This window comes from Salmo salar, chromosome 05, assembly GCF_965601325.2.
Source record: "Salmo salar chromosome 05, fSalSal1, whole genome shotgun sequence".
Lineage (NCBI taxonomy): Eukaryota > Metazoa > Chordata > Actinopteri > Salmoniformes > Salmonidae > Salmo > Salmo salar.
Genome location: NC_138295.1, coordinates 67,710,004 through 67,733,303, shown reverse-complemented (window position 1 = coordinate 67,733,303; position 23,300 = coordinate 67,710,004). Strand labels below are relative to the sequence as shown.

General features: G+C 46.7%; 1 protein-coding gene across 2 annotated transcripts in view; it reads left to right on the top strand.

Annotated features, from left to right (window-relative positions):
• Positions 1-23,300, top strand: part of ascc3 (activating signal cointegrator 1 complex subunit 3) — a 173,211-nt gene that overhangs the window by 106,823 nt on the left and 43,088 nt on the right. For both annotated transcript variants that reach the window (XM_082975440.1, XM_082975441.1), the window contains exons 16-19: positions 13,618-13,809; positions 20,098-20,322; positions 21,669-21,788; positions 22,386-22,550. In XM_082975440.1, coding sequence (XP_082831566.1) covers positions 13,618-13,809; positions 20,098-20,322; positions 21,669-21,788; positions 22,386-22,550 — 702 coding nt within the window. The remainder of the gene's footprint in view (positions 1-13,617; positions 13,810-20,097; positions 20,323-21,668; positions 21,789-22,385; positions 22,551-23,300) is intronic.

Below are 23,300 nucleotides of genomic sequence, written 5' to 3'. Positions count from 1 at the left end.
GGTAGTGGTGTGTGTGTGTCTAGTTGGAGCTGTGGTAGTGGTGTGTGTGTGTCTAGTTGGAGCTGTGGTAGTGGTGTGTGTGTGTGTCTAGTTGGAGCTGTGGTAGTGGTGTGTGTGTGTCTAGTTGGAGCTGTGGTAGTGGTGTGTGTGTGTCTAGTTGGAGCTGTGGTAGTGGTGTGTGTGTGTCTAGTTGGAGCTGTGGTAGTGGTGTGTGTGTGTCTAGTTGGAGCTGTGGTAGTGGTGTGTGTGTGTCTAGTTGGAGCTGTGGTAGTGGTGTGTGTGTGTCTAGTTGGAGCTGTGGTAGTGGTGTGTGTGTGTCTAGTTGGAGCTGTGGTAGTGGTGTGTGTGTGTCTAGTTGGAGCTGTGGTAGTGGTGTGTGTGTGTCTAGTTGGAGCTGTGGTAGTGGTGTGTGTGTGTCTAGTTGGAGCTGTGGTAGTGGTGTGTGTGTCTAGTTGGAGCTGTGGTAGTGGTGTGTGTGTGTCTAGTTGGAGCTGTGGTAGTGGTGTGTGTGTGTCTAGTTGGAGCTGTGGTAGTGGTGTGTGTGTCTAGTTGGAGCTGTGGTAGTGGTGTGTGTGTGTCTAGTTGGAGCTGTGGTAGTGGTGTGTGTGTGTCTAGTTGGAGCTGTGGTAGTGGTGTGTGTGTCTAGTTGGAGCTGTGGTAGTGGTGTGTGTGTGTCTAGTTGGAGCTGTGGTAGTGGTGTGTGTGTGTCTAGTTGGAGCTGTGGTAGTGGTGTGTGTGTGTCTAGTTGGAGCTGTGGTAGTGGTGTGTGTGTGTCTAGTTGGAGCTGTGGTAGTGGTGTGTGTGTCTAGTTGGAGCTGTGGTAGTGGTGTGTGTGTGTGTCTAGTTGGAGCTGTGGTAGTGGTGTGTGTGTGTCTAGTTGGAGCTGTGGTAGTGGTGTGTGTGTGTCTAGTTGGAGCTGTGGTAGTGGTGTGTGTGTGTCTAGTTGGAGCTGTGGTAGTGGTGTGTGTGTGTCTAGTTGGAGCTGTGGTAGTGGTGTGTGTGTGTCTAGTTGGAGCTGTGGTAGTGGTGTGTGTGTGTCTAGTTGGAGCTGTGGTAGTGGTGTGTGTGTGTCTAGTTGGAGCTGTGGTAGTGGTGTGTGTGTGTCTAGTTGGAGCTGTGGTAGTGGTGTGTGTGTGTCTAGTTGGAGCTGTGGTAGTGGTGTGTGTGTCTAGTTGGAGCTGTGGTAGTGGTGTGTGTGTCTAGTTGGAGCTGTGGTAGTGGTGTGTGTGTGTCTAGTTGGAGCTGTGGTAGTGGTGTGTGTGTGTCTAGTTGGAGCTGTGGTAGTGGTGTGTGTGTGTCTAGTTGGAGCTGTGGTAGTGGTGTGTGTGTGTCTAGTTGGAGCTGTGGTAGTGGTGTGTGTGTCTAGTTGGAGCTGTGGTAGTGGTGTGTGTGTGTCTAGTTGGAGCTGTGGTAGTGGTGTGTGTGTGTCTAGTTGGAGCTGTGGTAGTGGTGTGTGTGTGTCTAGTTGGAGCTGTGGTAGTGGTGTGTGTGTGTCTAGTTGGAGCTGTGGTAGTGGTGTGTGTGTGTCTAGTTGGAGCTGTGGTAGTGGTGTGTGTGTGTCTAGTTGGAGCTGTGGTAGTGGTGTGTGTGTGTCTAGTTGGAGCTGTGGTAGTGGTGTGTGTGTGTCTAGTTGGAGCTGTGGTAGTGGTGTGTGTGTGTCTAGTTGGAGCTGTGGTAGTGGTGTGTGTGTGTCTAGTTGGAGCTGTGGTAGTGGTGTGTGTGTGTCTAGTTGGAGCTGTGGTAGTGGTGTGTGTGTGTCTAGTTGGAGCTGTGGTAGTGGTGTGTTGTGTCTAGTTGGAGCTGTGGTAGTGGTGTGTGTGTGTCTAGTTGGAGCTGTGGTAGTGGTGTGTGTGTGTCTAGTTGGAGCTGTGGTAGTGGTGTGTGTGTGTCTAGTTGGAGCTGTGGTAGTGGTGTGTGTGTGTCTAGTTGGAGCTGTGGTAGTGGTGTGTGTGTGTCTAGTTGGAGCTGTGGTAGTGGTGTGTGTGTGTCTAGTTGGAGCTGTGGTAGTGGTGTGTGTGTGTCTAGTTGGAGCTGTGGTAGTGGTGTGTGTGTCTAGTTGGAGCTGTGGTAGTGGTGTGTGTGTGTCTAGTTGGAGCTGTGGTAGTGGTGTGTGTGTGTCTAGTTGGAGCTGTGGTAGTGGTGTGTGTGTGTCTAGTTGGAGCTGTGGTAGTGGTGTGTGTGTGTCTAGTTGGAGCTGTGGTAGTGGTGTGTGTGTGTCTAGTTGGAGCTGTGGTAGTGGTGTGTGTGTGTCTAGTTGGAGCTGTGGTAGTGGTGTGTGTGTCTAGTTGGAGCTGTGGTAGTGGTGTGTGTGTGTCTAGTTGGAGCTGTGGTAGTGGTGTGTGTGTGTCTAGTTGGAGCTGTGGTAGTGGTGTGTGTGTGTGTCTAGTTGGAGCTGTGGTAGTGGTGTGTGTGTGTCTAGTTGGAGCTGTGGTAGTGGTGTGTGTGTGTCTAGTTGGAGCTGTGGTAGTGGTGTGTGTGTGTCTAGTTGGAGCTGTGGTAGTGGTGTGTGTGTGTCTAGTTGGAGCTGTGGTAGTGGTGTGTGTGTGTCTAGTTGGAGCTGTGGTAGTGGTGTGTGTGTGTCTAGTTGGAGCTGTGGTAGTGGTGTGTGTGTCTAGTTGGAGCTGTGGTAGTGGTGTGTGTGTGTCTAGTTGGAGCTGTGGTAGTGGTGTGTGTGTGTCTAGTTGGAGCTGTGGTAGTGGTGTGTGTGTGTCTAGTTGGAGCTGTGGTAGTGGTGTGTGTGTGTCTAGTTGGAGCTGTGGTAGTGGTGTGTGTGTCTAGTTGGAGCTGTGGTAGTGGTGTGTGTGTCTAGTTGGAGCTGTGGTAGTGGTGTGTGTGTCTAGTTGGAGCTGTGGTAGTGGTGTGTGTGTCTAGTTGGAGCTGTGGTAGTGGTGTGTGTGTGTCTAGTTGGAGCTGTGGTAGTGGTGTGTGTGTGTGTCTAGTTGGAGCTGTGGTAGTGGTGTGTGTGTGTCTAGTTGGAGCTGTGGTAGTGGTGTGTGTGTGTCTAGTTGGAGCTGTGGTAGTGGTGTGTGTGTGTCTAGTTGGAGCTGTGGTAGTGGTGTGTGTGTGTGTCTAGTTGGAGCTGTGGTAGTGGTGTGTGTGTGTCTAGTTGGAGCTGTGGTAGTGGTGTGTGTGTGTGTCTAGTTGGAGCTGTGGTAGTGGTGTGTGTGTGTCTAGTTGGAGCTGTGGTAGTGGTGTGTGTGTGTCTAGTTGGAGCTGTGGTAGTGGTGTGTGTGTGTCTAGTTGGAGCTGTGGTAGTGGTGTGTGTGTGTCTAGTTGGAGCTGTGGTAGTGGTGTGTGTGTGTCTAGTTGGAGCTGTGGTAGTGGTGTGTGTGTGTCTAGTTGGAGCTGTGGTAGTGGTGTGTGTGTCTAGTTGGAGCTGTGGTAGTGGTGTGTGTGTCTAGTTGGAGCTGTGGTAGTGGTGTGTGTGTGTCTAGTTGGAGCTGTGGTAGTGGTGTGTGTGTGTCTAGTTGGAGCTGTGGTAGTGGTGTGTGTGTGTCTAGTTGGAGCTGTGGTAGTGGTGTGTGTGTCTAGTTGGAGCTGTGGTAGTGGTGTGTGTGTCTAGTTGGAGCTGTGGTAGTGGTGTGTGTGTCTAGTTGGAGCTGTGGTAGTGGTGTGTGTGTCTAGTTGGAGCTGTGGTAGTGGTGTGTGTGTGTCTAGTTGGAGCTGTGGTAGTGGTGTGTGTGTGTCTAGTTGGAGCTGTGGTAGTGGTGTGTGTGTGTCTAGTTGGAGCTGTGGTAGTGGTGTGTGTGTGTCTAGTTGGAGCTGTGGTAGTGGTGTGTGTGTCTAGTTGGAGCTGTGGTAGTGGTGTGTTGTGTCTAGTTGGAGCTGTGGTAGTGGTGTGTGTGTGTCTAGTTGGAGCTGTGGTAGTGGTGTGTGTGTGTCTAGTTGGAGCTGTGGTAGTGGTGTGTGTGTGTCTAGTTGGAGCTGTGGTAGTGGTGTGTGTGTCTAGTTGGAGCTGTGGTAGTGGTGTGTGTGTCTAGTTGGAGCTGTGGTAGTGGTGTGTGTGTGTCTAGTTGGAGCTGTGGTAGTGGTGTGGTGTGTCTAGTTGGAGCTGTGGTAGTGGTGTGTGTGTCTAGTTGGAGCTGTGGTAGTGGTGTGTGTGTGTGTCTAGTTGGAGCTGTGGTAGTGGTGTGTGTGTGTCTAGTTGGAGCTGTGGTAGTGGTGTGTGTGTCTAGTTGGAGCTGTGGTAGTGGTGTGTGTGTCTAGTTGGAGCTGTGGTAGTGGTGTGTGTGTGTCTAGTTGGAGCTGTGGTAGTGGTGTGTGTGTCTAGTTGGAGCTGTGGTAGTGGTGTGTGTGTCTAGTTGGAGCTGTGGTAGTGGTGTGTGTGTCTAGTTGGAGCTGTGGTAGTGGTGTGTGTGTGTCTAGTTGGAGCTGTGGTAGTGGTGTGTGTGTGTCTAGTTGGAGCTGTGGTAGTGGTGTGTGTGTGTCTAGTTGGAGCTGTGGTAGTGGTGTGTGTGTGTGTCTAGTTGGAGCTGTGGTAGTGGTGTGTGTGTGTCTAGTTGGAGCTGTGGTAGTGGTGTGTGTGTGTCTAGTTGGAGCTGTGGTAGTGGTGTGTGTGTGTCTAGTTGGAGCTGTGGTAGTGGTGTGTGTGTGTCTAGTTGGAGCTGTGGTAGTGGTGTGTGTGTGTCTAGTTGGAGCTGTGGTAGTGGTGTGTGTGTGTGTCTAGTTGGAGCTGTGGTAGTGGTGTGTGTGTGTGTCTAGTTGGAGCTGTGGTAGTGGTGTGTGTGTGTCTAGTTGGAGCTGTGGTAGTGGTGTGTGTGTGTCTAGTTGGAGCTGTGGTAGTGGTGTGTGTGTGTCTAGTTGGAGCTGTGGTAGTGGTGTGTGTGTGTCTAGTTGGAGCTGTGGTAGTGGTGTGTGTGTGTCTAGTTGGAGCTGTGGTAGTGGTGTGTGTGTGTCTAGTTGGAGCTGTGGTAGTGGTGTGTGTGTGTCTAGTTGGAGCTGTGGTAGTGGTGTGTGTGTGTCTAGTTGGAGCTGTGGTAGTGGTGTGTGTGTCTAGTTGGAGCTGTGGTAGTGGTGTGTGTGTCTAGTTGGAGCTGTGGTAGTGGTGTGTGTGTCTAGTTGGAGCTGTGGTAGTGGTGTGTGTGTGTCTAGTTGGAGCTGTGGTAGTGGTGTGTGTGTGTCTAGTTGGAGCTGTGGTAGTGGTGTGTGTGTGTCTAGTTGGAGCTGTGGTAGTGGTGTGTGTGTGTCTAGTTGGAGCTGTGGTAGTGGTGTGTGTGTGTCTAGTTGGAGCTGTGGTAGTGGTGTGTGTGTCTAGTTGGAGCTGTGGTAGTGGTGTGTGTGTGTCTAGTTGGAGCTGTGGTAGTGGTGTGTGTGTCTAGTTGGAGCTGTGGTAGTGGTGTGTGTGTGTCTAGTTGGAGCTGTGGTAGTGGTGTGTGTGTGTCTAGTTGGAGCTGTGGTAGTGGTGTGTGTGTGTCTAGTTGGAGCTGTGGTAGTGGTGTGTGTGTCTAGTTGGAGCTGTGGTAGTGGTGTGTGTGTGTCTAGTTGGAGCTGTGGTAGTGGTGTGTGTGTGTCTAGTTGGAGCTGTGGTAGTGGTGTTGTGTGTCTAGTTGGAGCTGTGGTAGTGGTGTGTGTGTCTAGTTGGAGCTGTGGTAGTGGTGTGTGTGTGTCTAGTTGGAGCTGTGGTAGTGGTGTGTGTGTGTCTAGTTGGAGCTGTGGTAGTGGTGTGTGTGTGTGTCTAGTTGGAGCTGTGGTAGTGGTGTGTGTGTGTCTAGTTGGAGCTGTGGTAGTGGTGTGTGTGTGTCTAGTTGGAGCTGTGGTAGTGGTGTGTGTGTGTCTAGTTGGAGCTGTGGTAGTGGTGTGTGTGTGTCTAGTTGGAGCTGTGGTAGTGGTGTGTGTGTGTCTAGTTGGAGCTGTGGTAGTGGTGTGTGTGTGTGTCTAGTTGGAGCTGTGGTAGTGGTGTGTGTGTGTGTCTAGTTGGAGCTGTGGTAGTGGTGTGTGTGTGTGTCTAGTTGGAGCTGTGGTAGTGGTGTGTGTGTGTCTAGTTGGAGCTGTGGTAGTGGTGTGTGTGTGTGTCTAGTTGGAGCTGTGGTAGTGGTGTGTGTGTGTCTAGTTGGAGCTGTGGTAGTGGTGTGTGTGTGTCTAGTTGGAGCTGTGGTAGTGGTGTGTGTGTGTCTAGTTGGAGCTGTGGTAGTGGTGTGTGTGTGTCTAGTTGGAGCTGTGGTAGTGGTGTGTGTGTCTAGTTGGAGCTGTGGTAGTGGTGTGTGTGTCTAGTTGGAGCTGTGGTAGTGGTGTGTGTGTGTCTAGTTGGAGCTGTGGTAGTGGTGTGTGTGTGTCTAGTTGGAGCTGTGGTAGTGGTGTGTGTGTGTCTAGTTGGAGCTGTGGTAGTGGTGTGTGTGTGTCTAGTTGGAGCTGTGGTAGTGGTGTGTGTGTGTCTAGTTGGAGCTGTGGTAGTGGTGTGTGTGTGTCTAGTTGGAGCTGTGGTAGTGGTGTGTGTGTGTCTAGTTGGAGCTGTGGTAGTGGTGTGTGTGTGTCTAGTTGGAGCTGTGGTAGTGGTGTGTGTGTCTAGTTGGAGCTGTGGTAGTGGTGTGTGTGTCTAGTTGGAGCTGTGGTAGTGGTGTGTGTGTGTCTAGTTGGAGCTGTGGTAGTGGTGTGTGTGTGTCTAGTTGGAGCTGTGGTAGTGGTGTGTGTGTGTCTAGTTGGAGCTGTGGTAGTGGTGTGTGTGTGTCTAGTTGGAGCTGTGGTAGTGGTGTGTGTGTGTCTAGTTGGAGCTGTGGTAGTGGTGTGTGTGTGTCTAGTTGGAGCTGTGGTAGTGGTGTGTGTGTCTAGTTGGAGCTGTGGTAGTGGTGTGTGTGTGTGTGTCTAGTTGGAGCTGTGGTAGTGGTGTGTGTGTGTGTCTAGTTGGAGCTGTGGTAGTGGTGTGTGTGTGTGTCTAGTTGGAGCTGTGGTAGTGGTGTGTGTGTGTCTAGTTGGAGCTGTGGTAGTGGTGTGTGTGTGTCTAGTTGGAGCTGTGGTAGTGGTGTGTGTGTGTGTCTAGTTGGAGCTGTGGTAGTGGTGTGTGTGTGTCTAGTTGGAGCTGTGGTAGTGGTGTGTGTGTGTCTAGTTGGAGCTGTGGTAGTGGTGTGTGTGTGTCTAGTTGGAGCTGTGGTAGTGGTGTGTGCTGTGTGTGTAGTGGTGTGTGTGTCTAGTTGGAGCTGTGGTAGTGGTGTGTGTGTGTCTAGTTGGAGCTGTGGTAGTGGTGTGTGTGTGTCTAGTTGGAGCTGTGGTAGTGGTGTGTGTGTGTCTAGTTGGAGCTGTGGTAGTGGTGTGTGTGTCTAGTTGGAGCTGTGGTAGTGGTGTGTGTGTCTAGTTGGAGCTGTGGTAGTGGTGTGTGTGTCTAGTTGGAGCTGTGGTAGTGGTGTGTGTGTCTAGTTGGAGCTGTGGTAGTGGTGTGTGTGTGTGTGTCTAGTTGGAGCTGTGGTAGTGGTGTGTGTGTGTGTCTAGTTGGAGCTGTGGTAGTGGTGTGTGTGTGTCTAGTTGGAGCTGTGGTAGTGGTGTGTGTGTGTCTAGTTGGAGCTGTGGTAGTGGTGTGTGTGTCTAGTTGGAGCTGTGGTAGTGGTGTGGTGTGTGTGTCTAGTTGGAGCTGTGGTAGTGGTGTGTGTGTGTGTCTAGTTGGAGCTGTGGTAGTGGTGTGTGTGTGTCTAGTTGGAGCTGTGGTAGTGGTGTGTGTGTGTCTAGTTGGAGCTGTGGTAGTGGTGTGTGTGTGTCTAGTTGGAGCTGTGGTAGTGGTGTGTGTGTGTGTCTAGTTGGAGCTGTGGTAGTGGTGTGTGTGTGTCTAGTTGGAGCTGTGGTAGTGGTGTGTGTGTGTCTAGTTGGAGCTGTGGTAGTGGTGTGTGTGTGTGTGTGTGTGTGTGTGTAGTTGGAGCTGTGGTAGTGGTGTGTGTGTCTAGTTGGAGCTGTGGTAGTGGTGTGTGTGTGTCTAGTTGGAGCTGTGGTAGTGGTGTGTGTGTGTCTAGTTGGAGCTGTGGTAGTGGTGTGTGTGTTTCTAGTTGGAGCTGTGGTAGTGGTGTGTGTGTCTAGTTGGAGCTGTGGTAGTGGTGTGTGTGTCTAGTTGGAGCTGTGGTAGTGGTGTGTGTGTCTAGTTGGACCTGTGGTAGTGGTGTGTGTGTCTTGTTGGAGCTGTGGTAGTGGTGTGTATGTGTCTAGTTGGAGCTGTGGTAGTGGTGTGTGTGTCTAGTTGGAGCTGTGGTAGTGGTGTGTGTGTGTCTAGTTGGAGCTGTGGTAGTGGTGTGTGTGTCTAGTTGGAGCTGTGGTAGTGGTGTGTGTGTCTAGTTGGAGCTGTGGTAGTGGTGTGTATGTGTCTAGTTGGAGCTGTGGTAGTGGTGTGTGTGTCTAGTTGGAGCTGTGGTAGTGGTGTGTGTGTGTGTCTAGTTGGAGCTGTGGTAGTGGTGTATGTGTCTAGTTGGAGCTGTGGTAGTGGTGTGTGTGTGTCTAGTTGGAGCTGTGGTAGTGGTGTGTGTGTCTAGTTGGAGCTGTGGTAGTGGTGTGTGTGTGTCTAGTTGGAGCTGTGGTAGTGGTGTGTGTGTGTCTAGTTGGAGCTGTGGTAGTGGTGTGTGTGTGTGTGTCTAGTTGGAGCCGTGGTAGTGGTGTGTGTGTGTGTCTAGTTGGAGCCGTGGTAGTGGTGTGTGTGTGTCTAGTTGGAGCCGTGGTAGTGGTGTGTGTGTGTGTCTAGTTGGAGCTGTGGTAGTGGTGTGTGTGTGTTTAGTTGGAGCTGTGGTAGTGGTGTGTGTGTGTCTAGTTGGAGCTGTGGTAGTGGTGTGTGTGTCTAGTTGGAGCTGTGGTAGTGGTATGTGTGTCTAGTTGGAGCTGTGGTAGTGGTGTGTGTGTCTAGTTGGAGCTGTGGTAGTGGTGTGTGTGTCTAGTTGGAGCTGTGGTAGTGGTGTGTGTGTCTAGTTGGAGCTGTGGTGTGTGTGTGTGTGTCTAGTTGGATCTGTGGTAGTGGTGTGTGTGTGTCTAGTTGGAGCTGTGGTAGTGGTGTGTGTGTGTCTAGTTGGAGCTGTGGTAGTGGTGTGTGTGTGTCTAGTTGGAGCTGTGGTAGTGGTGTGTGTGTGTTGTCGTGTCTTTGGGTTACCATTAAACGGAAGATATGTTTATCAATTAGCTCCCTGTAATTATTATCACACGATTAAACTGATTAATCGTTTAATTGTAATTAACTAGGAGATCGGGGCACCAAGGAGAATATTCAGATTACAAAGCTATAATTTTCCTAATATAACTTTCCTGTACTATAATATTATATTCTATTGTAGTAAATGCAGATTATCTTCTAGTTTAATTGGTGTATTTTACCTCTAGTCCAGTCTCATTCCAAAACGTCGTAAATTGTTGTATCTACACGAACCCAGTCTTTACTAAAATCATCCATACATCAATTGTCTTAAAATCATTTATTTACTACACTAAGTAATTAACAGATAAACAAACAAACAGTAATTATCGTCACAAAGGATTGGTATCGGAATGTGCCCTACTGGCTAAACAGGCAGGTCGGCCTGTTGAACAATGGATCATAAAAGGTCGGCTGAGAAGTTAAACAGGGTTCATTAATATTAACAATTGACAATTGAAGGCTCACTCATTCGGGAACAATTGCAATCAATATATATTTACGCTCAGTGTGTCGTTCTGATTCTTGTTGGAGAGTTCGGTTCTGTTGGGAAGTTTTGTCCGCGTTCTCTCTCTCTCTCTCTCTCGGTTAGAATGGATCTTTCAGAGCGACATTCATTAATGTCGTCATCGAATGGTTGTTTCGTTGGTCTTCGCGTCCAATGATATAATTTACTTAGCTGCAGACTAATAATTAATATCAAAGACTTGTTCTTATTCTGTCAGTATCGATAGTCTAAAAGTTAACCACGTGGTATGGTTCACTTTCAGTAGAGGAATTGGAAGGTAAAACATATTAGCCAACGGAGTGTAGGCCTGGTCTGGGGAAATGTAAATCGGGGGGTGTTTTATAGTGCCCATAGAACAGCTTGTCAAATGACGCCTGGTCCTGTATGGGTCCCTGGGGGCGTGCCTATGACTGAGTTAGATTTGGTTACAGAAATACAATTCTATCACATTACATCAGTACATAGCATCTCAATGTCTTACAAAGCTTTATCCTTATTAATACATTCCATACACCCATATGATGCAAGTCTTAAACTGAGTCTATTATATAAACAGTTTTATGGTAATATGGCTATATTGTCTCTTCTGAGTATCACCAAATTGTACCCAGCGGATCAGTTCGTAGCTGGATTCTTCACCAATCTTCCATACCTTCTCCAGAACACAAAATGTCGCTTGGCTCTCCAATTCTATGAGTTGGAAGAATTTCCTGTGTCTCTCTATGGGCCATGTGGCCAGAGACTCTCCTGGAATTTTAGAGTTTTTACGACCCTTTACACACAGGGTGGATTGTGTGCAAAAGGGAGGGGTCAACTGTCCTCCCTGTACCAAAAGAGGCCAACGTCATGACAGTGTCTAGTTGGAGCTGTGGTAGTGGTGTGTGTGTCTAGTTGGAGCTGTGGTAGTGGTGTGTGTGTGTCTAGTTGGAGCTGTGGTAGTGGTGTGTGTGTCTAGTTGGAGCTGTGGTAGTGGTGTGTGTGTCTAGTTGGAGCTGTGGTAGTGGTGTGTGTGTGTCTAGTTGGAGCTGTGGTAGTGGTGTGTGTGTGTCTAGTTGGAGCTGTGGTAGTGGTGTGTCTAGTTGGAGCTGTGGTAGTGGTGTGTGTGTCTAGTTGGAGCTGTGGTAGTGGTGTGTATGTGTCTAGTTGGAGCTGTGGTAGTGGTGTGTGTGTGTCTAGTTGGAGCTGTGGTAGTGGTGTGTGTGTCTAGTTGGAGCTGTGGTAGTGGTGTGTGTGTGTGTCTAGTTGGAGCTGTGGTAGTGGTGTGTGTGTGTGTGTGTGTCTAGTTGTGGTAGTGGTGTGTGTGTGTGTCTAGTTGGAGCTGTGGTAGTGGTGTGTGTGTGTGTCTAGTTGGAGCTGTGGTAGTGGTGTGTGTGTGTGTGTCTAGTTGGAGCTGTGGTAGTGGTGTGTGTGTGTGTGTCTAGTTGGAGCCGAGGTGGTGTGTGTGTGTGTCTAGTTTGAGCTGTGGTAGTTGTGTGTGTGTGTGTGTGTGTGTGTGTGTGTGTGTGTGTGTGTGTGTGTGTGTGTGTGTGTGTGTGTGTGTGTGTGTGTGTGTGTGTGTGTGTGTGTGTGTGTGTGTGTGTGTGTGTGTGTGTGTGTGTCTAGTTGGAGGTGTGTAGTTGGAGCCGTGGTTGTGTGTGTGTGTCTAGTTGGAGATGTGTGTGTGTGTATGTCTAGTTGGAGGTGTGTGTGTGTGTGTGTAGTTGGAGCCGTGGTTGTGTGTGTGTGTCTAGTTGGAGATGTGTGTGTGTGTGTGTGTGTGTGTGTGTGTGTCTAGTTGGAGATGTGGTGTGTGTGTGTGTAGTTGGAGCTGTGGTAGTGGTGTGTGTGTGTCTAGTTGGAGATGTGGTGTGTGTGTGTGTGTCTAGTTGGAGATGTGGTGTGTGTGTGTGTGTGTAGTTGGAGCCGTGGTAGTGGTGTGTGTGTGTGTGTGTGAGTTGGAGATGTGGTGTGTGTGTGTGTGTGTGTGTGTGTGTGTGTGTGTGTGTGTGTGTGTGTGTGTGTGTGTGTGTGTGTGTGTGTGTGTGTGTCTAGTTGGAGATGTGGTTTGTGTGTGTAGTTGGAGCCGTGGTAGTGGTGTGTGTGTGTAGTTGGAGCCGTGGTTGTGGTGTGTGTGTGTGTCTAGTTGGAGATGTGGTGTGTGTGTGTAGTTGGAGATGTGGTGTGTGTGTGTGTGTAGTTGGAGCCGTGGTTGTGTGTGTGTGTAGTTGGAGCCGTGGTTGTGTGTGTGTGTGTAGTTGGAGCCGTGGGTGTGTGTGTGTGTAGTTGGAGCCGTGGTTGTGTGTGTGTGTAGTTGGAGCCGTGGTTGTGTGTGTGTGTAGTTGGAGCCGTGGTTGTGTGTGTGTGTAGTTGGAGCCGTGGTTGTGTGTGTGTGTAGTTGGAGCCGTGGTTGTGTGTGTGTGTAGTTGGAGCCGTGGTGTGTGTGTGTGTAGTTGGAGCCGTGGTGTGTGTGTGTGTGTGTGTGTGTAGTTGGAGCCGTGGTTGTGTGTGTGTAGTTGGAGCCGTGGTGTGTGTGTGTGTAGTTGGAGCCGTGGTGTGTGTGTGTGTGTGTGTAGTTGGAGCCGTGGTTGTGTGTGTGTAGTTGGAGCCGTGGTGTGTGTGTGTGTAGTTGGAGCCGTGGTGTGTGTGTGTGTGTGTGTGTGTGTAGTTGGAGCCGTGGTTGTGTGTGCCATTTTTGAACTTTTACTGTTGAAAAGCGATATCCTAAGTACACACACTAAAGGGTAAAACAAATACATGTTTTGACCACGTGTTTTTTTAGGCACAACTGCAAAGTCCAAGGAGTAAGGCTTTCAAGGAGTTGGTTTGATGGGAATCTAGGATGTCATCGGCCTCCCCCTTGCTTGAGGAACACTAGAGGGGCACTAGAGAACAGAAGAGGAAAGGCCAACCCCCCCACTTGTCATGACTTACCTGGACCACCTATTGAGATGCACCCTTTAAGTAAATCAGGTGTTCAGGAAACACAGTTGGTATTTAAATCTGAGTGGGAGCCAATGTGCAATTTGGCCCGTGTACTGTACACACAGAGAAACACTTTCTCTCCCTCAACCCCACACACACACACACACACACACACACACACACACACACACACACACACACACACACACACACACACAGACACACACACACACACACACACACACACACACACACACACACAGACACACAGAGACAGACACACAGAGACAGACAGACAGACAGACAGACAGACAGACAGACAGACAGACAGACAGACAGACAGACAGACGCTAGCTATAATGGTATTTTTCCTCTGTGCTCTCTCTCTGACCTCCATTTAGTTGTCCAGAGAGAGATAAAGCTGTCTGATGAGCAGGCCATTATTACTGCCTGACCAGGTCACCACCTCTCCTCTCTGCCTGTCAACACACACATCTCAATCAGCTGTGTGCGCGTGTGCCTTAGTGTGTACGGGCGTGCGTGTGCCTTAGTGTGTACGTGCGTGCGTGTGCCTTAGTGTGTACGTGCTGCATATGTGTATACTTGAAACAAGGGTAAAAAAAAAAAAAAGGTGGTTGCCTTCAGTTAAATTACTGCTTTTTAAACTAACATAGAAGCAGCTATTAAAACTGAAATAAAACCTAAACTTAGGGTTGCAGTGTTTTATCGGGTACTAAAGGACACTGACTGATACTGGCCCAGCAGGATCAATACAACAGCTGTTTTATAGATCTGTCTAAAGGACTCTACAGATGTGTGATTATTGGGTAGCAGTCTGGACACCTTGATGGTGCCCTCTAGCAGCTGCAGTGGGGAGTTAGGTCTGAGTAAGGACACAGCCATAAAGCAGTTGGCATGTTGTGCCGACTCAAAATGTATATTTGACCTCTGATCCTTGGGGGTAGTCAGCAATGCTTTATTGGCATGACAAAGTACTTGTTAAAGCAATACTCCCTCTCCATCCTTCTTCCTCTCTTCTGCATACCCAGGCTGTGCTGATTGTGTTCTCTCGATCCTTCCCTCCCACCTCTGACTGTTCCCTCTCTCTCCTTCTCTCCCCCAGATCCAGCGTTCCAGGAACAAGCAGATGAAGGAGATGTTCCCAGATGGTTTTGGGATCCACCACGCTGGGATGCTGCGTGCTGACCGTAGTCTGATGGAGAGCATGTTCTCCAGGGGTTACCTCAAGGTTCTGTGCTGTACTGCCACACTGGCCTGGGGAGTCAACCTGCCTGCACACGCTGTCATCATCAAGGTCGGTTTGTGCGCACGCGTTTCAAGTTTTGTTAGTCTTATGAATAGGAAACACATGGTATACACTGTCCAACAAAATGCTTACTTTCATTGGGAGTTGGGAGTTTTTCGGTCTGATTTGAGGTAGGGTTGCAAAGGGTTGGAAATTTTCCATGGGAAGTTAAGCCCGGGAATTTGGAGAATTTTGCAAAAATTCATCAAGGAAGTTAGCTTATAATAGTGAACCTTTTTTGTGGGATACACATAAGGCAATTCTAGGACTTGTGGCATATTTTGGTTAAACTATCCCCAATTCAATGGAATTGCAACCCTCTGCATGCGCAGTGCATTCTTCCATCACATGTGCAGTAGAGGTCGACCGATTAATCGGAATGGCCGATTAATTAGGGCCGATGTCAAGTTTTCATAACAATCGGTTATCTACATTTTTGGACATCGATTATGGCCGATTACATTGCACTCCACGAGGAGACTGCGTGGCAGGCTGACTACCTGTTATGCAAGTGCAGCAAGGAGCCAAGGTAAGTTGCTAGCTAGCATTAAACTTATCTTCTAAAAAACAATCAATCTTAACATAATCACTAGTTAACTACACATGGTTGATGATATTACTAGTTTATCTAGCTTGTCCTGCGTTGCATATAATCGATGCGGTACCTGTTAATTTATCATTGAATTACAGCCTACTTCACCAAATGAGTGATGATTTAAATAGCGCATTCGTGAAAAAAGCACTGGCGTTGCACCAATGTGTACCTAACCATAAACATCAATGCCTTTCTTAAAATCTATACACAAGTATATTTTTAAACCTGCATATTTAGTTAATATTGCCTGTTAACATGAATTTCTTTTAACTAGGGAAATTGTGTCACTTTTCTCTTGCGTTCTGTGCAAGCAGAGTCAGGGTATGTGCAGCAGTTTGGGTCGCCTGGCTCATTGCGAACTATGTGAAGACCATTTCTTCCTAACAAAGACCGTAATTAATTTGCCAGAATTGTACATAATTATGACATAACATTGAAGGTTGTGCAATGTAACAGCAATATTTAGACTTTAGGATGCCACCCGTTAGATAAAATACGGAACGGTTACGTTTTGTTTTCGAAATGATAGTTTCCGGATTTGACCATATTAATGAACTAAGGCTCGTATTTCTGTGTGTTATTATATTATAATTAAGTCTATGATTTGATAGAGCAGTCTGACTGAGCGGTGGTAGGCAGCAGCAGGCTCGGAAGCATTCATTCAATCAGCACTTTCCATTTGCCAGCAGCTCTTCGCTGTGCTTCAAGCATTGCGCTGTTTATGACTTCAAGCCTATCAACTCCCGAGATTAGGCTGGCAATACTAAAGTACCTATTAGAACATCCAATAGTCAAAGCTATATGAAATACAAATGGTATAGAGAGAAATAGTCCTATAATAACTACAACCTAAAACTTCTTACCTGGGAATATTGAAGACTCATGTTTTAAAGGAACCACCAGCTTTCATATGTTCTGAGCAAGGAACTTAAACATTAGCTTTTTTTACATGGCACATATTGCACTTTTACTTTCTTCTCCAACACTTTGTTTTTGCATTATTTAAACCAAATTGAACATGTTTCATTATTTGAGACTAAATAGATTTTATTTATTTATTATACACTGCTCAAAAAAATAAAGGGAACACTTAAACAACACAATGTAACTCCAAGTCAATCACACTTCTGTGAAAACAAACTGTCCACTTAGGAAGCAACACTGATTGACAATAAATTTCACATGCTGTTGTGCAAATGGAATAGACAACAGGTGGAAATTATAGGCAATTAGCAAGACACCCCCAATAAAGGAGTGGTTCGGCAGGTGGGGACCACAGACCACTTCTCAGTTCCTATGCTTCCTGGCTGATGTTTTGGTCACTTTTGAATGCTGGCGGTGCTTTCACTCTAGTGGTAGCATGAGACGGAGTCTACAACCCACACAAGTGGCTCAGGTAGTGCAGCTCATCCAGGATGGCACATCAATGCGAGCTGTGGCAAGAAGGTTTGCTGTGTCTGTCAGTGTAGTGTCCAGAGCATGGAGGCGCTACCAGGAGACAGGCCAGTACATCAGGAGACATGGAGGAGGCCGTAGGAGGGCAACAACCCAGCAGCAGGACCGCTACCTCCGCCTTTGTGCAAGGAGGAGCAGGAGAAGCACTGCCAGAGCCCTGCAAAATGACCTCCAGCAGGCCACAAATGTGCATGTGTCTGCTCAAACGGTCAGAAACAGACTCCATGAGGGTGGTATGAGGGCCCGACGTCCACAGGTGGGGATTGTGCTTACAGCCCAACACCGTGCAGGACGTTTGGCATTTGCAAGAGGACACCAAGATTGGCAAATTCGCCACTGGCGCCCTGTGCTCTTCACAGATGAAAGCAGGTTCACACTGAGCACGTGACAGTCTGGAGACGCCGTGGAGAACGTTCTGCTGCCTGCAACATCCTCCAGTATGACCGGTTTGGCGGTGGGTCAGTCATGGTGTGGGGTGGCATTTCTTTGGGGGGCCGCACAGCCCTCCATGTGCTCGCCAGAGGTAGCCTGACTGCCATTAGGTACCGAGATGAGATCCTCAGACCCCTTGTGAGACCATATGCTGGTGCGGTTGGCCCTGGGTTCCTCCTAATGCAAGACAATGCTAGACCTCATGTGGCTGGAGTATGTCAGCAGTTCCTGCAAGAGGAAGGCATTGATGCTATGGACTGGCCCGCCCGTTCCCCAGACCTGAATCCAATTGAGCACATCTGGGACATCATGTCTCGCTCCATCCACCAACGCCACGTTGCACCACAGACTGTCCAGGAGTTGGCGGATGCTTTAGTCCAGGTCTGGGAGGAGATCCCTCAGGAGACCATCCGCCACCTCATCAGGAGCATGCCCAGGCGTTGTAGGGAGGTCATACAGGCACGTGGAGGCCACACACACTAATGAGCCTCATTTTGACTTGTTTTAAGGACATTACATCAAAGTTGGATCAGCCTGTAGTGTGGTTTTCCACTTTAATTTTGAGTGTGACTCCAAATCCAGACCTCCATGGGTTGATAAATTGGATTTCCATAGATTATTTTTGTGTGATTTTGTTGTCAGCACATTCAACTATGTAAAGAAAAAAGTATTTAATAAGATTATTTCTTTCATTCAGATCTAGGATGTGTTGTTTAAGTGTTCCCTTTATTTTTTTGAGCAGTATATTAAGTTAAAGTAAGTGTTCATTCTGTATTGTTGTAATTTTCATTATTACAATTATATATATAAAAACCCGGCCGATTAATCGGTATCGGCTTTAATTTGGCCCTCCAATAATCGGTATCAGCGTTGAAAAATCATAATCGGTCGACCTCTAATGTGCAGTGCACTCTTCCATCACATGTACAGCTGATTCTCAAGATCTTGCACACTAATGAGATGCTATTGAGCCCACATTACTACACTGTCTGAGCTAAGGACTACATGCTTTCTGGTAAGTTTTGATTACAATACTAGGTGGTGTGAATATATTTTATATGACATACATGATTTTTTGTTAACTAGTAAATAGTAGCCTACAACAAACTGTGTTTAAATCATTTCTAACTTGTTAACAATTTCTGCTAATTAGTTTTTGCTACCAAAATGTATCTGTACATGGAATTGTATTTGTTTGTTTTTTACTCATTTAAAAAAAAAATCTTTACAGGAATATGCCACGGGCACTATCTGATGCGTGGAGACATTTCACTGCAGCTAATGTAGAAGGAAAAGCTGTGTACATTTGCAAATACTGTGCCAAATCATATGTGAAGAATGCAACAAAGATGCAGAATCATCTGGCCAAGTACATTAAGTTCCCTCAGCGCTCAAAACAAGCAACCTCTGACAAAGTCCCTCTACTTCTAGTCGAGATGAAAATGATGAATCAGACACCTTATCAATAGCAACAGCTCATGGTCCTCCTGGAATCAGAAGTTTGTTTGACTCAATGGAGGAACGTAATCAGAAATGCTGTTGAAGGTCTTGCTTAAGCTGTGTATGCAACTGGTTCATCTCTGATGCTCACAGGCAATGTGTATTGGAAGAGATTTCCGAATTTTCTTTACCCAGCATACACCCCTCCTACCAGACATGCTTTATCTACTCTTTTGCTGGATGCAGAGTTCAACAGAGTTCAAGTGAAGGTCAAGCAAATCATAGAGAAAGCCGACTGTATTGCAATCATCTCTGATGGGTGGTCGAATGTTCGTGGGCAAGGAATAGTTAACTACATCATCTCCACCCCTCAACCAGTATTTTACAAGAGCACAGCCACAAGGGACAGACAACAGTCTCTACATTGCAGATGAGCTGAAGGCAGTCATCAATTACCTTGGACCACAGAAGGTATTTGCACTGGTGACAGACAATGCTGTGAACATGAAGGCTGCTTGGTCTAAAGTGGAGGAGTCATTCAAGGACATCATGGCACTGAAAACAATGGATACACTCTACAAGAGAGACAAGGAAATGGTTAGGTATAGTTAAAGTCGGAAGTTTACATACACTTAGGTTGGAGTCATTAAAACTCGTTTTTCAACCACTCTACAAATTTCTTGTTAACAAACTATAGTTTTGGCAAGTCGGTTAGGACATCTACTTTGTGCATGACACAAGTAATTTTTCCAATTGTTTACAGACAGATTATTTCACTTATAATTCACTGTATCACTATTCCAGTGGGTCAGAAGTTTGCATACCCTAAGATGACTCTGCCTTTAAACAGCTTGGAAAATTCCCGAAAATTATGTCATGGCTTTAGAAGCTTCTGAAAGGCTAATTGACATAATTTGAGTCAATAGGAGGTGTACCTGTGGATGTATTTCAAGGCCTACCTTCAAACTCAGTGCCTCTTTGCTTGACATCATGGGAAAATCTAAAGAAACCTCAGAAAAAGAAGGATCCTCCTGGAGGATGTATTTTGGGAGAGAGTGGTAAGCAGCCTGAAACTCCTGAAACCTATAGCAGTAGCCATTGCATGGATTGAGGGAGATAATGCCATCCTGTCTGATGTTCAGACTCTGTTTTCAGATGTAAGGGAAGAAATCTGTACTGCCCTGCCCTCTTCACTGTTGCTCCAAGCAGAGGAAACTGCACTTCTGAAATACATCAAAAAGCATGAAGACTTCTGCCTGAAGCCCATACATGCCGCAGCGTACTTGTTGGACCCCAAGTATGCTGGCAAGAGCATCCTGTCTGGTGCAGAGATCAACAAGGCCTATGGTGTCATCACTACCGTGTCCTCGCCACCTTGGCCTGGATGAGGGCAAGGTTCTTGGCAGTCTGGAGAAGTACACTTCCAAGCAAGGGCTTTGGGATGGAGATGCAGTAAGGCAGTCATACCAACGTATCACATCAGCCACCTGGTGGAAGGGACTTTGTGGATCTGTGGCTCTTTCCCCTGTTGCCTCCATCATCCTCCAAATCCCACCAACATCAGCCGCCTCAGAGCGCAACTGGTCCTTGTTTGGGAACACACACATCAAAGCACGCAACAGGCTGACCAATACAAAGGTTAAAAAAATTGGTGGCCAAATTTGAGGCTTTTTGAACCTGACAATGAGCCACCCTTAACAAGGTTGGAAAGTGACAGTGAGGATGAGGCCTCAGAGTCTGATGTTCAAGAGGTGGACATTGAGGAGGTCCAGGGAGAAGACATGGAAGCCTGAGAGGAAGACAACCAAAGCTTTAGTTTCTAGACTTTTACATTTTACAGATGTGTATTGAAAACATTTTTGGGAGTTGTGATGGATCTATGGATCTATTTTGTTAAGTGAAATCATCCCATGTGAAGATTCAACTCATTTAATTAAAGTTCAATTCTTCACAATTAAAAAAAAAAAAAGTATTTCTATTGGAAAGATTTAGTCATTTACAATTATGTCTACTTATGATAAGGTAAAAGGTTTATGTTTGTCTCCATATAATATGGTAAATATATCAAATGCAAAAATCATCTACTTTTAATTGGTAATAATATTCATTTGCATATATTTCTGTTAATTCACATATATTCCCGTTAATTCCCATATATTCCCACGGAAAGTTTCCACCTCTGAATATTCCCCAAAATGTGCAACCCTAGATTGAGGTATGAACTTGTAAGTCTGTATCATGTGCCCTTCACTCTTGGAGACGGTAAGTCTGTGTAGGTGTCTGTACTGAAACATGCAGGCGTTTGCCCATAAGGACTGTATTATCTCTCCAAAGCCACTCATATCCGGCCTCTCTTGTTCCCGTGGTAACAACAGGGCACCCAAATCTACGATGCTAAGCGTGGTACCCTGGTGGACCTGGGCATCCTGGACGTGATGCAGATCTTCGGGCGTGCCGGGCGGCCCCAGTTTGACAAGTACGGCGAGGGCACCATCATCACGGCACATGACAAGCTGAGCCACTACCTCACCCTGCTCACGCAGCAGAACCCCATAGAGAGCCAGTTCCTAGATACCATGGCTGATAACCTCAACGCTGAGGTAGGGACACACACGCCAGTATAGCTGGGAAAGGTCTTCTCCACAGTCACACATCTTCAGGACCTCTCCTTTAACAATCATACCAGTGTTTCCACTGCAGTCATTTAGCTGTGGCGCTGCACCACGGCAAAATCATTGCCGCTACGCCAACAAAAAAAATGAAGCGTCAACAATTATTTCTGCCTAGGCGCACTTTGAAGATGCTAGAACAGTCCAAATGTACTTTTCCTCTGCAAACAATGCGAGTAATGAATAAAATACCTTACCTACTATAGTAAAATAGTTCTATCCAAGGTAAATATTACTCTCAAGGCACATTGAAGTTGCGAGAGGCATAAGGAGGGGAACATGCATTCTGACTAAATATGTGCAAACTGCACCAGCTCAGCAGTCATTCTCCCTGTGAGTGCATAGGGGAGAGTGGGCTAAGTGTAACACAGGGCAATTAGAGGGTAACTTGGGTTAAAACGCCACCCTAACTCAAAATATTTTTGGGTGAGTGGTTTAAAAAAAAATGTCATGAGACAGATGTAACTTTTTTTAGTTGTTCAACAGTAGTGGCAATCAGGGAAAGGGGTTTCTGTGAGAAGTACAGACAGGTGGGTGTTACCCCAGTTAGGGTAAAACACGTTTATATGCACTTTTTGGGGACGTAAAATTCGTCATTATGAATGATCAGCCCAATAGGGTAAATGCAGATAGGCAACCCCATGCTTCAGCCTATTTATTTCTAGCCACAGTGCTGTATCAGTTGGGCTACAGGTGATCGTGCTTATTGCTAATAGCATACCTAATGATATGGACAATGCATAGGCTATAAGCATGGTCCAAAATGTTACAGATAATGTACTTTTTAAAATTGTATCTATCAAGGTAATTTCAGAAAATGCCCATAGTATATATGGCGCTAATAGTGGAGAATGTTAGTGTTTCACAGCATTACTTACCCGCCAGTGTTGTGATTGGCTGTGATATTGGCCTATTGGGGCATAACAAACATAACAAAAAATATTGTTTTTACAGCTGTTTGTAGCTGGTAGACCAAATGAAAGTTAACAATATTTGTCTTTAGTGTAAAGATATTTCACAGTGATCTGTGTTTGACAGCAGATGCCTAACTGGCCCCTTTCAATCATGTTCTCATCTCCATCCAATGCCCTTTTCACAAAATAAACACAGTACAGTAAGTCACCACTAGATGGCACCCACCTCAAGGATTCAATGAGGACTTATTGAGAAGGAATCAATGCTGAGTATGGAATCTCCACCAGGTGCTGCTAGGGGGCTGAAATGACTGAAGGTGAATGTGATGTTATTGATCTCTCTCTCTCTCCCTCTCTCTGCAGGTATCACTAGGGACTGTGACTAACGTGGAGGAAGCAGTGAGGTGGCTGAGTTACACCTACCTGTACATCCGCATGAGAGCCAACCCTCTGGCCTACGGGATCAACCACAAGGCCTACCAGGTACACACGCATGCATGCACACAGACACACACTCTACTGTACACACTCTTATTGTCTAGCTCTCTGTGTTAGATGGACCAGGTCTGGAGCTGTACTGTAAGGAACTGGTGGTGATGGCAGGGTTAAACTGTTCTGTCTCTGTGTTAGATGGACCAGGTCTGGAGCTGTACTGTAAGGAACTGGTGGTGATGGCAGGGTTAAACTGTTCTGTCTCTGTGTTAGATGGACCAGGTCTGGAGCTGTACTGTAAGGAACTGGTGGTGATGGCAGGGTTAAACTGTTCTGTCTCTGTGTTAGATGGACCAGGTCTGGAGCTGTACTGTAAGGAACTGGTGGTGATGGCAGGGTTAAACTGTTCTGTCTCTGTGTTAGATGGACCAGGTCTGGAGCTGTACTGTAAGGAACTGGTGGTGATGGCAGGGTTAAACTGTTCTGTCTCTGTGTTAGATGGACCAGGTCTGGAGCTGTACTGTAAGGAACTGGTGGTGATGGCAGGGTTAAACTGTTCTGTCTCTGTGTTAGATGGACCAGGTCTGGAGCTGTACTGTAAGGAACTGGTGGTGATGGCAGGGTTAAACTGTTCTGTCTCTGTGTTAGATGGACCCAGGTCTGGAGATGTATCGTAAGGAACTGGTGGTGATGGCAGCCAGGAAGCTGGACAAGGCCAGGATGATCCGCTTCGAGGAGAGGACAGGATACTTCGCCTCCACTGACCTGGGCAGAACCGCCAGTCACTTCTACATCAAATACAACACCATGGAGGTACACCAGAGTTCCATAACATGATATTATGTTATATGTACTGTGTTGTATTGTACACTGAGTGTACAAAACATTAAGAACACCTGGTGCTCTTTCCATGACTTACAGTACCAGTCAAAGGTTTGAACACAGCTATTGATTCCAGGGTTTTTCTTTCTTTTTACTATTTTCTACATTGTAGAATAATAGTGAAGACATCAAAACTATCAAATAACACATGGAATCATGTAGTAACCAAAAAAGTGTTAAACAAATCAAAATATTTTTTAGGTTCTTCAAAGTAGCTACTCTTTGCCTTGATGACAGGTTTGCAAACTCTTGGCATTCTATTAACCAGCTTCATGAGGTAGTCACCTGGAATGCATTTCAATTAACATGGGCCAGCATACCTGTGGAAAGCTTTCGTCATCTTGTGGAGTCCATGCCCCGACAAATTGAGGCTGCAACTCAATATTAGAAAGGTGTTCCTCATGTTTGGTGTACTCCAATGTGTTATATTATTGTAACCAGGTGTGTGTGTGTGTGTGTGTGTGTGTGTGTGTGTGTGTGTGTGTGTGTATATATATATATGTGTGTGTGTGTGTGTGTGTGTGTGTGTGTGTGTATATATATATATATATATATATATATATATATATATATATATATATATATATATATATATATATATATATATATATATATACACATACATACATACAGGTCTGAGATGAGGGAGAAGCTGTCCACAGAAGTGTATATATATATATA